This window comes from Salvia splendens, chromosome 15 (assembly GCF_004379255.2).
Source record: "Salvia splendens isolate huo1 chromosome 15, SspV2, whole genome shotgun sequence".
Classification (NCBI taxonomy): Eukaryota; Viridiplantae; Streptophyta; class Magnoliopsida; order Lamiales; family Lamiaceae; genus Salvia; species Salvia splendens.
Window position 1 is genome coordinate 23,614,990 of NC_056046.1, and position 14,702 is coordinate 23,629,691.

Consider the following 14,702-nt stretch of genomic DNA (forward strand, 5'->3'; position numbering starts at 1 on the left):
TTGCCTAACCGCGTCCACCACATCCGGCCCCACGATGCCCCAACACGCTTGGTAAAAGATGGCCGAGAAACCATCCGAGCCGGGGCACTATTACCCTAAATGTCAAAGACCGCTCGTTTCACTTCATCCGCGTTTGGCGGTTTGGGGAGATCCTCCAGTTGCTCCGAGATGGGCATTTGTTGCAAAAGGCCAAGGTCTGGCGCCAAAAGTCTTCTTCCATTTTGAGAAGAAGGATGTACTCAGCTATCTGTTTGTTGATCTCCATTCTGTTTCGGGCCGAGGGGTTTTCTTCCAACTCGGATTCGGCCACGATGCTGTTATCTTCACAAGTTTTGAGATTGGCGTGGATATTCCCAAAGACCTCTTTGTTCCACCGTTTGAATGTCTTTTTAATCCTTGCTAACTTGATCTTCAGGTTGAGTGAGCCCTCGGCTTCCGTGGGAGCCATCCAATCTTCTTGCACCAATTCGGCAAAGCCCTCATGCCTGACCCACATGTTTTGCAACCGGAACGCTCTGCCACCTTCATGGTTGTTCGTCGTTCTGCATCTAACGAGGACTGGCCCGTGATCCGAGGCTACCCGAGGGCAATTTGTGACCCTTATCGCGGCAAAAAGTTGGGTCGACATTTCGCTGACCAGCACCCTATCCAACCTTTCCATAAGGCCATTCTTAGCCCATGTATAATCCGAGCCATCAAAGCCCGGGTCCAGTAGTCTACAATCCTCAATGGCTTCGGCGAAGTCAATCATCTCCGTCTGCCGATTTGTGTCGCTACCCATCCTATCTCGTGTGGAGAGGATGGTGTTAAAATCCCCGCAATGATCCAAGGCATCCCTTCCGACGTTTGAGTGATATCTCTCATCTTGTCCCATAGAGCAAGTCATTCCCCTCTAGTGCATTTCGCATACATGGCCGAGATCCTGATAGGACTTGATAGCCGAGGGCAAGTGAAGCACCCGTGAAGCAACTAATCCGAGTCATCCTCAACTTCAAAGTTTGCTCCCTCTTCCACAAAGATCCAAATCTTCCCATTGATGTTCGAGCCCTTGAAGCTCAGCCCCAACGCTTTTGTGAATTTGTCCGGATTTGGGGTTGTGAGCGGCTCCATTATTGCAAGAAAGAGAATATTATGAGATTTGATTAGTCTTTTAAGGAAGTTTTGGGTTGACGCATTCGCAATCCCCCTAACGTTCCAAAACAGAAAATTTATTGACATGATTAACAAGAGAAGTCCATACCCGGCGGGTTTCAAGGCCCCGCTTGAAATTCAATGATTTGGAGTACGTTCCCTTTTTTTTTTAAATTAAACACCTTTACGGTGGAGGGTTCGTGGGTCCCTCATCCCTATATTTCCAAAAGAGATAATTACAAGGCGTGGCCACACCCGAAAGTGGTGTGCCGTAACAAAGCCAAGAGTAGTATGCGGTCCGATCCCACAACGTTCGGACCCCATAATACTCTTTTCCAAAATACAATTAACCAAAAAACTAGTCACTATTGTCTCCCAACGTCTCATTACCAACTTTAGTGTCCGTCCCCCGTCTAGGTTTCGGATGTGCGACACTCCCATCTCGTCCAATCGAACCAAGTCCAGCAATTCTCTCGGTGCTGAGTTGACGTGCATTCGTAGGCCACTGTCTTGGTCTATCCCCATTCTCGCAAGGAAGTCCGCCGCTTTGTTTCCCTCCCAGTGTATGAACGTGGCTCGGAATTTGAGTTGGCGTTTGTGTAGGATTAGTTGCGCCACCGCTTGCCGAGCGAGTGCAGGGCCCCATCCTGTCCCATTGACCAATTTGATTGCTTGCTCTGCATCCGACTCAATCCAGATCGGTAGAGCGAATTCCTTGGCTATGTTCAAACCGTGGAGCATGGCCAAGAGCTCCGCCTCTAATGCCGAGTGTGCTTCGAGGGGCGTGCTGAAGGCGACGAGCATCTTACCCAAGTGGTCTCGAATGATCCCTCCAGCCCCTGCTTTGTCGTTCGCTTCATTAAAGGAACCATCCGTGTTGAGCTTTATCCACGGCTGATCCGGGGGATTCCATTTGATTGCCATGGCTAGGGGTAGCTCCCTGATTGCCGCCGCTTGTTGAGGAATGTTGATTTTAAGTTTAACTCCCTTCCAATGTTTCGGCTTCAAGCTTCCATTGGACATAGAAGTCCGAATGAACATGTGGACCTGCCATACCACATTTTGTGGTTTAAACTATGTGCCTTAGTGGCGACTCCTATTTCTCTCCGACCAGATAAACCAAAGAATGAGGTATGGGGTGGCTCGGCTAAGATGCTTCTTGTTCGGCTGCTGATATCTCCGCGCCCACACTTCAATTCTCGTAGGGATTGTGTCATTGATATGGAGGTGGGGGGACGGGCCTGCGAACCAAGCGTCAAACTCACTCCAGACTCTGCGAGCTCCACGTCCCTGGATGAATAGGTGTTGGAGGGACTCGATACCCGGTCGGTGGGGGCAGCATTGGCACTTGGAAGCTAGCTCAATCTCCCGCCACTGAAGTTTCGTGTCGATCGGTACGCGGTTGGAGTGGAGCCTCCAGATGAAGATGGCTATGGAAGTAGTGAGACCCGCCTTCCAAACATCACCCAGTTCCTGAATGAGCGGGTGCTGCCCTCGGATTTTGTCCCATGTCGAGGCCACCGTGAATTCCCCATGCTTAGAAAGGGTCCACCTCGGGATGTCCTTTTCACCGTGGAGGATCGGGGTGTTGAGGATGCGACCAATGATGTGCTGTGGGATGCCGGCCTGATCATGAAGGAGTTGGAGCTTGGGTTCATCCCACGAGCCATTCCTAATATACTCCGACACCCGAGTGGTAGGACTCCCCCTTTCATCGAGGCTGAGCTCCCTAAGTGGGGTGTTACCGAGCCAGATGTCATCCCAAAAATAAATATTACCTTGGCCCACTAGCCACCTCATATGCGGTTGTGCGAGGATCTAGGCTCTAGAAAGCCTCCTCCACGTGGTGCTACTCCTGCTCTGTGTTCTTACGGAAAGAGGTGAGGAGTTGGAAGAGTATTTAGCCATCATATATCTCGCCCAAAGGGAGTTTTGCTCCCGGAAGCGCCACCATAGTTTAATGTTGAAGGCACGAAGGACCTCCTTAGTTTTGCGCATCCCGAGTCCCCCTTCATCAGTGGGGAGGCACATTTGGTCCCATCCAATCCAGTGGGTCCGCTTCCTCTCACTCATAGAGCCCCAGAAGAATCGAGCCATTTGTTGATCGAGTTGTTTGAGAGTACCGGCGGTAGGTTCAATGGCTTGGAAGATATGCAAGGGGATCGCTTCAAGAGTGCTCTTAATAAGCGTGAGCCTCCCTCCAAAAGATAAATGCATGTGCGCCCACCCTGAGACTCTTCTTGCAATTTTCTCACGGAGGAAGAGGAACATGTCGGTGCACTTTACACCTCGGTAGATGGGGACACCTAGGTAGAGGAACGGGAAGGCCCCCCTAGAAAAACCCCCTTCCGCTTGAATCGAGCTTTCCCATTGCTCATGAATTTCCGCAATGTAGAAGTTGCTCTTGGCAAGGCTGATTTGTTGGCCTGAGACTTTTTCATAATTTTCAAGACAAGCTCTGAGTCGGCGCAAGGAGGTAGCCGCCACTTGTGTGAATATAAGCCGCCACTTGTGTGAATATAATTAAGTCATCCGCATAGGCTAGATGGCTGATCTCGATACATCTTCGGGACGCTTTGAAGGTCATCTCCTTTTGGCCGAGTATGAGCTTGTCTAGTGCTCGCGACAAGTAGTCCGCTGCTATCACAAACAAGGCGGGGGATATCGGATCGCCTTGGCGGAGACCTCATGTTGATCTGAAGAAACCCGATGGTGCCCCATTGATAAGAATCGAGAACCAGCACGAGCTTATACACCTCTCCATAAGCGAGATCCATGCGTCCGGGAATCCTATGCGTCGAAGCACCTTAAATAGGAAAGGCCATTGGACCCTGTCGTAGGCTTTGGCCATATCAATCTTCACCGCTACATTAGGCGCTGGGGAGCACCGTGCAAGCTCATGGAACATCTCTTGAGCCAGCAGCGCATTATCATTGAGAAGCCGCCCTTTAACAAAGCCGCTTTGGTTTGGGGCAATGACCTGCGGAAGAAAAGGAGAGAGTCGGTTCGTGAGTACCTTGGTGATGCCTCATCATCCATAAGCGTGGGATTGGCTCCACCATCGTCTTCGTTGGGAGATGTGTTCGCTTCCCAATCGTCCTTGTCTTCAAAATCATTCTCCACAACGTTTTCCCGAGCCATGAGGGAGAAATATCAGTTGGTACTCATGTGGCTTTTCGACCCTTGTGTTTCAGCCCTTTCTAAATCAAAATGTCGGAACGAGCCTCTCTGTCCCACTAGGTCGCCCGAGGCCGAGCCACCACGTCCACCTCCAAAAGAAGAGGATCTAGTGATCGGTTCTCTAGATTGTTTGGGGCAATGTCGATCACTTCGATCTACCTTGTCAGAGTAGATGACCAAATCCGAGCCACCTTTACTTTGCATTTCTCCCAAGAAGTCCGGCCCCGACCATTTCGTTCCATTATGCTTACTCGCCTTCGGGTTCATCCATGGATGACTTTCCTTTGCCTTGTTCTTGCCTTTTTGTTTCCATTCCATGTTACTATCATTTTGTTTCGGGCCATCACTAGTTTTCTTGACTCCATGCCCTCCATGTTGTGGCTGTTTCGGTGGGACTATGTTGTAATTTCGTTTTGGAGGGCGTTCCGTTTTCCCGACCGCGTAGCAAACATCACTTTTGTGGCCAACGCGCTTGCATTCCGGGCAATAAGATGAGATCTTATCTTGCACTATTGTACAACCACATATATCTAGGATGATCTCGTCGGGTGGCGGTTTTGTGATGTCTATCTCGATGCACAACCGCGCGAAGGATAGTCTCGACTTGTTGGCCCTTGCTCGATCTACCTGGATCGCTGTACCATGGAGCTTCCCAATGGCATAGAGGGCTGATTGGTCGAAAAGGTGAATCGGGAGACCAATTAGATTGCACCATATCGCCGCAATTGGAGACTCACAATATGCATCAAAATCCGGAGACCATTTGAAGACTCTCATCGGGTGGCGATCTATGAACCATACCGGTGTGCCTTTAGGGCCGCTAAGGAGCCGAGCATAGTCCGCCATATCCTCGAATTGCACAAGTATGTGTTTAGCATTAATATATTTCCATGTAAAACCTTGGCAAAATTTAATATTGTCTAGAGTCTTTTGAATTTGATGCGAAGCCGGGATTGAATGTGAGAACTTACCTACAATGGCATGCCTGAGGGTTGTAGCCAACTTTTGGATTTCCGCCCCGGAAAAGTAGTTGGACGGGACACCATTGGATGTAGATGCATAACCAATACATTGGATGTACTCCGGAATAAAGACTTGCGGGGCCATTAATGTTCGAAGTTTCCCGCACCATATCGGACATGGATTTTGGCTTGTTGATGTTCCCTCTCGTCCGCCTCATTACCACGTCTTGAAGGATTACTCATCGGGTTGCCTTGACATCCAGCCCCATAGATTGCTTCGCTTTGTGGACCTCCAAGCGGATCACCCTCGCCCATTGTTTCGTCGGGTGGCCGCGGCATCTCCGTCGCAATCTCGGGCCGCTTTGGACTTGCCGAGTCCATGTCCAAGGCCGCGGGTGCGAGAGTGTCTCCCGGGGTTTTGAGGGTCGGCTTGGTCCTCGGCCAGGCCACATCCTCTTGCATCGTGCCTGTCTCGAATGTGGCTCGGATTTTCCGGGTCCTTCCTCTTCAGAGGGGTGGGAAGTCTACAAGGGAAGGGCCATTCTCAAGTCGAGGCATGTTTGAGACATTATCTTTGCACATCGTCAGCGAGTATGGGGTTTTCCTTGTCGTGTGTGCCTCAACCGGAGGAGTTCCGGTAAGGAGGGGCTGCGCCGCCGACGCATCAAGTATCTCCGCCGAGTCCAATGCGATGATTTGCAAGACATCACTTTTTTTTGCTTCATTAGCTGCATTGGGAGGGAGGAACACGGATCTTCACGTGACATCCCACTTTGGTAAGGGACAAAGGCGCTTACGGAAAGGTGTTTTGTTCCCATACCCATTTCGGGTAAGTTGACTATCCCATTCACCAAGGTGCTTTGGGCATCACGTGGGTCAGCTGAATCCTCTTGGGATACACATGGGGATTTGTCTCCACCTTCCCCAACGGTCTTCATTTCCTCACCGGAATTATGATCGGAGGGTGGTGCCGTCGCGACTTCCACGTTATTCTCATGAGCCACCAGACTCATTTGAATTCCGTCTTCGTCGGGGGGGGGGGGGGGGTTTACTTCCTTGTGTCCGCCGGGACTTGCCGGAAATAAGGTTGCCTTACATCTTGAGTTTTCGGGTACGGGGCACTTATCGGTACCAAAAGAGACCCTTTTTCAAAGTTGTTTGTCCTCCAGGAGGGGGGAGGGAACAAATCGTTTCCGTCCATTCCATTTGGAGTGGTGCCGGCGTGTTCTTCCTGATTTTGCATCGAGCCTTGGCCACCTTCACTTTCATGGCTTTGGTAGAAGGTTTGGAGGGCTCCTCTTCGGAAGACCGGAACACCAATTGCTGGTCCGTGAAGTCTGAAGGCGCTTTAACCCCTAGCGCGGGGTCGGGTGGGAGCAGCGGCATGGCCGGCCGTAGGTCAGACGCCGAGGCAAGGTCGGGTTTGAGATCCAAGGCGAAGAACAAATCTCGGCCAAGGCGAGAGAACCAAGTGCGACGGGGGGCCGAATTACCTACAAGGGACTAGGGGCCGGTGGATCAGCCGTGATGATACAAGAGTGTTGGGTGCACACGCCGGAAGGAGGATGAGGGGAAAGCGGGTGCGGTACGGAGGGATTCGGAGTTGTACTAAGAATGGACCAACATTTCCTTATGTAAAGCTAACCAGCCCTTCCCCAGCCTCTCGTGGTTCGTAGATAGGCCGCCAACCAGTCCCTTGTGGTTCGTAGACAGGCCGCCAACCAGCCGGGAACCTCAACCAGCCAGGCACCTCCGGCGGGTCTACGCCCGTGAACAGCCGCCATCTGAGACGGCGCCACCCGAGATGGGTCTACGCCCGTGAACAGCCGCCACCCGAGACGGGTTCCAGGCCCATCAGCTTGCCAAGCCCCAAGGCAACCAGCCTTGTAAAGGCCCACAGGGGAAATTAATCCCAAGTTGAGCCATCCAGGATTCAAACTCAAGACCTTCTGGATGGTGCGGTATCCTTGCCACCCTCCTCAACCACTTGAGCTAGGGGGCTTGGATGGACCATTGGGTATCTTGAATGCTCCAGATTTCCCACTTCGACTTTTTGCTGTCTTTTAGGCTCAAATATGAACAAATCTCACAAAACACGTCAAAATACCAAAATAGAGAAAATATGCAAAATATGAACATGAATTGTGGTTTTGACATTAAAAATGAACCAAATAAATAGGACAAGTTTATGAGAGAGAAGGTCTCCCTTCTCTCTAGATTCTCCTTCCCAACCGTCACCTCTTTGCTGGTCACCGGCCGTCGTTCCACCCACGTCCCACCACCCCAACGCCCCGTTAACTCCGTGAGAAGCCGGCCCTAACCCCCTCTCCCTCGCCACTCCAATCCTTGAGCCTTCTCCTTCCCGGATTCGCGAGGTGCTTCCCCCCCGAAACTACTCACACCGACCTTGCGAGCCCCTCACTAGGCCGGCCATGCCGGATCCCTCACCGCAACCTACCCCTCCCCCGCCGAACCCCGAGGTGTTGAGGACTATCTCGGACCAACAAATGGTCTTCCTCTCGTGTGAGGAAACAACCTCAAAGATCCCGTCCAAAGACATGAAGAAGAATATTAAGAAGACTCGGATTGGAGCTAGGAAGAGCACTCCCGCACCTCCCTCTAAAGGCACCGGCCGGAAAAGGTTCGTACCTTCGCCTCTCCCGGAGGATAAGCAACTAAGGAAGAAGCTCTCCTTTGGTGCGGATGAGAGCTCCCCCTCCGAGAACTCGAAATGTAAGGGCACCCTTTTTCCGACGACCCAACAAAAGGACAAGGAGGGGGTACCAATTGAGCCCAAGAACGCCCCCATGTCTCACGCCACCGAAAAGGAAAATAGCAACGATTCCGGCGAGACACCGCATTACGGCCAAGGTTCCGGCGACCGGCAAAGCCATCGGAGACCCACCTCCATACGCTACCCCTCCGCATGATGACGGCTCACGTGAGGCACAACACTCCATGAAGGGTGGTGTAGTCAACTTGCCAAGAATGGATAAAGGGACAAAGTCTCTTTTGGAAAGCTCATTTGTCCCTTACCAACCTAGTAGTGGAGTCACATGTGCTGCAAAGGGTACATTGGGAGGCATGATTGTCACAATCCCGGATTTGGTAAAAAATACAAACCCCTCCTTGGAAAGTTGCATGGTCCTTTACCATGAAGAGGGTTCGAGAGAGGAGCTAGTCGTTGAGACTACAATGCAGCCAAAAACACATGAACTCATCCACCTTGCTACCTTGAACTTGGTGGAGTTCCTCGACGTAGAGGCCGCTCAACCCCTACTCACCGTCGGACCATTGGAGAATGGAAGCACGGACATCGCGGCACGCGCCAGCCAGGCGCTGAGGCTCGAGCCACTGAGGCCTTCACCCTCGTCGAACCTCATCGCGTCACTTGAGGAATTTCCACCCCTTGAGAAAGATAGAACACTCAAAATTTGGGACACCTTTAAGATTTGAGCTTCGACTCGGAAGGGGGAGCTGGCTGCGACGAAACCAAAGTGGGGTAGCTCGTTGCCCCAAGGAGCGCAACCGAAGTCATCACTCCGCCTAGGATATGGAGAGCCGAGCTTCGAAACGCCCATCCCGATGGTAATTGAAGAAAGGGAGTTGGAGCCGAGTAACAATTACAAGCCGCCGGACACGGGGTGGGCCGGACCAACAATACACCGGATCAGGGGAGGGGCCTAGCACGGGCACGACCCACGCTAACCAGCCCAAGACATACGAATCACATTCGGATCTTGCTGGGAAGCTGACAACTTTGGCCGACATGATAAAAGGCTCTTCCGACCCAAATGGCCCTCAAGTTTTCGAGCCGGAGAAGATCCAAAACATTGGATTTGCGTCATCATCAAACGGCATCCCGGCCATATACTTCTCCGGGGCGGAGACACAAAAGTTGGCCGAAAGCATCGGGCATCCATCGTGGGTAAGTTTTCTCATTCCATCCCTACGGGGCACCAAATACAAAAGGCTCTTGTAAACATTAAATTTTGTCGTGGCTTTAATTGGAAGTATATTAATGCGAAACACATTCTTATACAATGCGAGGACATTGCGGATTACGCCCGCCTCCTTGGTGGCCCGAGGGGTACCCCCGTGTGGTTCATTGACCGCCACCCGATGAGGGTATTCAAATGGTCCCCGGAGTTCGACGCATATTGTGAGTCCCCAATCGCGGCAATTTGGTGTAACCTAATAGGCCTCCCAATTCATCTCTATGACCAATCGGCACTATTCGCCATTGGCAAACTTCTTGGTAGCCCTATCCAAATTGACCGTGCCATGGCCAACAAGTCACGGTTATCCTTTGCACGTATTTGCATTGAGATAGACATAACAAGGTCACCCCCCGAGGAGATCATACTAGACATTTGTGGACGAGAGACGGTGCAACAAGTCCGATGGGATAAGATCCCTTCTTATTGCCTAGAATGTAAACATGTTGGCCATATAAGGGAGGAATGCTATGTGACGGGTAAGAAGGAACGGCCGGCCAAGAGAAACTACAATGTAGCCCCACCAAAACAGCCGCACCCGGAGGGCCATGGCTTAAAAGACATGCAAGACACGGGGAGAAACGACGCCTACCATAATGAATGGAAACGCCAAGGGAAGAAAAAGAATAGTGATGGTGATCGAACAAGTAAGCAACACCGGCTGCTACTAACCTTGGCCCGATCGACCGGTGTGGGAAGTCTGCCTCGGTACCCCACGGCCCACAAGGCCCAGCAACCAAGGCCCCGGGGCTAAGGGTGGAAAACATGAGATGGGGAATCTCTTAAGCACTAATCAATATTATTCCCTCATGGAAGATGAAGATTACGAGGATGGTGATCATGATGCTAATGAAAGCTTCGAGATGGGTGCGCATCTCGGTGACGATGCCGGTGGCGCTAGCAACCCAATCTTGGAGATCGAGGCGGATCACGAATGGCACGACCAACAAATGACAGAATCCCAAGGGGGGCCTCCACACCCGCCGGGTACGGAACCTCATTATTAATTATGTCTATTAACTTCATGTTTTGGAACGTTAGGGGTATTGCGAATGCGCCAACCCAAAACGTTTTAAAAAGATTAATTAAGTCTTACGATGTGCACTTTCTTGCAATTATGGAGCCGCTTACAAGCCCCAACCCAGAGAAATTCTCTAGAGCTCTGGGGTTAATTTTCAAAGGCTCAAATGCTAATGGAAAAATCTGGATTTTTGACGAGGAGGGTGCAAACTTTATTGTGGAAGATGATTCGGATCAGGTGCTACACGGCCGTCTCCTATCTCTGTGCCTAGAGAATCCCATCTCCATTTCGGCTATCTACGCTAAGTGTTCGCGGGCGGATAGATATCACCTTTGGGATAAGATGAGAGAAATCTCGACCCTCACTGAGGGGACCCCTTGAGAGAGTCGGGAGCGACACCAACCGACAAGCCGAGATGGTTGACTTCGCCGAGACAATTGAGGACTGCAGATTACTTGACCCGGGGTTCGACGACTCGGCCTACACATGGACAAAGAATGGACTCCTGGAGAGGCTCGATAGAATTTTGGTGAACGATGCTTGGCCACAGGTGTTTGAGGCGACGAGAGTCACTAATCTCCCACGTGTCTCATCGGATCATGGCCCGGTGTTGGCTAGATGCAGAGGCCCCAACCGACACCCAGGAGGAAAGGCTTTCAGATTCCAAAACATGTGGATCTGCCACGAAAGTTTCTTGGATCCTGTGCGCAATACCTGGTCCCAACCCACCGAGGCCGAGGGATTGCTCAATCTCCAAATTAAGCTTGACCTAAAGAAAAGCAAATTCTCTCCCTTCTCTCTAACTTCTCTCTCTAGAACGCTTGCTCCATCGTTTGTTGGCGGTCTCCCCGTCGGACTAGACGACCGGAACCACCCAGCCATTCGCGGGGAGCTGGACGTCGACCAGTTATTGGAGTCGAGTCTCATAACGCCAAACTAACCGCGGAGCAGGCTAGGAACCTTGACCCTAACCAGGAGTATCTCGAGCACTTCCCTCCCCTCGAAAAGGGCCGAACCAAAAAACTATGTAGCTCGTTCGAAACAGGGGAGGCGTCATCATGGAAGGGAAGGCCGAAACACGGGCAAAGCTCGGCCGGTGGGGTTCAACATGGGGTCTTGAACCTGGGGGAAAAGGTACCTCGGGGGGAGCTTCATCCGACGGTTAAAGGCTCGCATCTCAACCCGAGTAAGGACCGAGGGCCGCAACCACAACCGACGATGGCGGATATCCTTCGCAACCAACCGGACCCGAAAGGCCATCACATATTTGAGCCGGTGAAAATAAAAAACATGGGGTTCGCTTCGTCGAGCAATGGCGTCCGGACGATCTACTTTTCTGGAAGTGAGACACAACAATTGGCCGACACGTTGGGATTTGCTATTGTAGGTAAGTTTTAACATTCCATTCCGGCTTCAAGCCAAATACAAAAAGCCTTAGACAATATGAAGTTTGTTAGAGGTTGGAATTGGAAATATATTAACGCAAAGCATGTGCTAATACAACTAGATGATCTTAATGACTACGCGAGGTTGGTTAATGGTCCGAAGGATACTCCGGTGTGGTACGTGGATAGACACCCAATGCGAGTCTTTAAGTGGACTCCGGACTTCGACGTTTATTGCGAGTCACCGATAGCAGCCATATGGTGTAACCTTATTGGCCTTCATATCCATCTCTATGACCATTCGGCCTTGTTTGCGGTTGGAAAACTCCTAGGAAACCCGATCCAAATTGATCGTGCAACAGCTAATAAGTCGAGGTTATCGTTCGCGAGAATTTGCGTGGAGATAGACATCACCAAACCGGTTCCGGAGGAAATTATCTTGGATATGTGCGATAGGGTGTCCATCCAAAACACAAAATGGGACAAGATACTTGCATTTTGTTCGGAGTGTCGGCACGTGGGCCATTCGGCCGCAACATGTTATGCCTTGGGTAAGAAGGAGAAGCCTCCAAAGCGGAACTACAACATCCCGATGGCGAGGAGGAACTCAGAGACAAATCACAATACGGCTGGAAAATCGCCTCACCATAATGGAAACAAGGTAATCACGGAATGGCATCGTCCGGAAAAGGAGGAGGCAAGTATACAGCCTATTCCCACGGCCCTGGTTTCGGTAGCTCAAGAGGTCCCATCTTACTCGGACACATGCATTCCGGATGTTCTTCAGCCGAGACAATGGGGGGAGAGAGGTCCTCATAATGGGGCCGGTGGATCGAGCAATAAGGGGAACGGGAGTTGGCAACCTCGTGGACGCTCCGCACGCAAGGCCTCAAGCGGACCTTCCTCTCCAATCAAACGAGGCACCCCGGCTAGGGGTCAAGAGGAGGATGGATCGATGGCACCCGAGAGGGACCTAGGAAACTTCATGAGCATTAATAAATACCATGCAATCATGGAGAAAGAAGCCTATGAAACGGATCATCCCGAGGAAGATGAGGTGATTGGAATGGAAATTGTGGTTCAACCAATCCCGAACACGGGGGAGGATGTAACCTCTTGCCTCGGCGAGAGTTCAAGGCACAAAAATGATCGGAAGATGGATGTAACAGGGCGGTCTTCATCCCGGTCGGGTAAGTCCTCATCCAATTAATTATATCTTGTAACCTTTTGTTTTGGAACGTGCGGGGAATTGTGAAAACCTCGTCCCGCAACGTTATCAAAAGACTAATTGATGTTCATAATATTTCTTTCATGGCAATAATGGAACCTTTCACCGCGCCAAACCCGGAGTTGTATTCGAAGCTTTTCGGACTCAACTTCAAAGGCGCTTCCACGTCGGGGAAAATTTGGATCTTTACTAGAGAGGGATTTAACTTTGATGTTATGGATGACTCCGAGCAAGCTCTCCACGGTATACTTCGCTTGGAGGCATGCAGCCAACCTGTGGCGGTCACGACGGCTATCTATGCTAAGTGTACTCGCGCGGAAAGATATCCACTTTGGTACAAATTGCGGGATCTTGCGGACAACTTAGAGAGTCGGCCGTGGATTATTGGAGGGGACTTCAACAACATTCTTAACCCACGAGATAGGTCCGGGAGCGAGTCTAATAGGCAAGCGGAGATGTTGGACTTCGCGGAAGCAATCGAAGATTGTAGACTGGTCGATGTGGGCTTTGACGGTGCACCTTTCACTTGGGCAAAGAACAACCTATTTGAGAGGCTTGACAGAGTTTTTATAAATGAGCAGTGGATGAGCGTTTTCGAGGCAACAAGAATCACGAACCTGCCTCGCGTCACCTCAGATCATGGTCCCATCCCGGTTCGATGCAAAACAAAGGTGACAGGGGACAAGGTAGGAACTTCCGATTCCAGAACATGTGGTTGAGACACGAGGGGTTTCGAGGAGTCGTGGAATCCAGTTGGAGCCAACCCACCGAGGCCGGAGGACTACTTAACTTGCAAATCAAGCTCGCAAGGCTTAAGAAAGTCCTTAAAGAGTGGAATAGAGCAACTTTTGGAAACCTCCAATCCAACCTTAAAGAGGCCGAGGCAACTATAGTAGAGGCCCAGCAAGCCTTCAAAGCTGATGCGTCCCCGACCAATAGATGCCGAGTAAATGAGGCAATTGCGGACTACATCCTTTTACTAAAAATGGAGAAGGACTTATGGAGACAGAGGGCAGCGATACGGTGGATCAAGAAGGGGGACAAAAATACGAAGTTCTATCAAAGTTGGGTCAAACAAAAGAGAGCCCGTCTTCGAATCCATGGCATACTTGTGGGAGACCGAACCATTACAGACGAGAGAGAGATCAAGGACTCGGCGTCTAACTTCTTTCAAGTTACTTGCACCATCGGCTCTCCCTCTGGCCGATCCAGATTTGAACTTGATTCGGCGACACCCACAGGCCTCGGACTTGGAGAGCCTCGCTACTTCCCCCAATGAAGAGGAGATCAAACGGGCAGTATGGAGCATTTCGGCTGATAGCACACCGGGCCCTGACGGATTCACCGCGTCCTTCTATCATAGTTGTTGGGATATCATTGGTCGGGATGTGGGGGATGCGGTAATACAATTTTTTAACGGGGCTTTTCTCCCACGGAGCATCACCGCGACAATGATTGTTCTATTACCAAAGAAGGATAACCCGGCATCTTGGTCGGACTATCGACCAATTAGTCTTTGTAATGTTTCAAACAAGATCATCACAAAAGTCCTTGCCTCAAGGCTGGCCCCGATCCTCCCTAAGGTAATATCCCCGAACCAAAGTGGTTTTATTAAAGGGAGGCTTCTAAATGACAACGTCCTCTTAGCCCAAGAAATGTTTCACGAGTTATATAGAAGGAGGCCCGCGCCAAACGTTGCAATCAAGATTGATATGGCAAAGGCTTATGATCGGGTACAATGGCCTTTCTTGATCCAAGTCATGCGCCGTATGGGATTCCCGGAGACATTTCTTAGTC

General features: G+C 50.9%; 1 protein-coding gene across 1 annotated transcript; it reads left to right on the top strand.

The window, feature by feature from the left end:
* The first annotated feature begins 12,997 nt into the window (after positions 1-12,997).
* On the top strand, positions 12,998-13,624 carry LOC121766893. The gene has a single exon (XM_042163123.1). The coding sequence runs from the start codon at positions 12,998-13,000 to the stop codon at positions 13,622-13,624; it is 627 nt and encodes a 208-aa protein (XP_042019057.1).
* Positions 13,625-14,702: the final 1,078 nt, after the last annotated feature.

Excerpts from the sequence above, each read along its gene's own strand:
- LOC121766893 (XM_042163123.1), top strand. The coding sequence starts at position 12,998 with ATGGAACCTTTCACCGCGCCAAACCCGGAGTTGTATTCGAAGCTTTTC.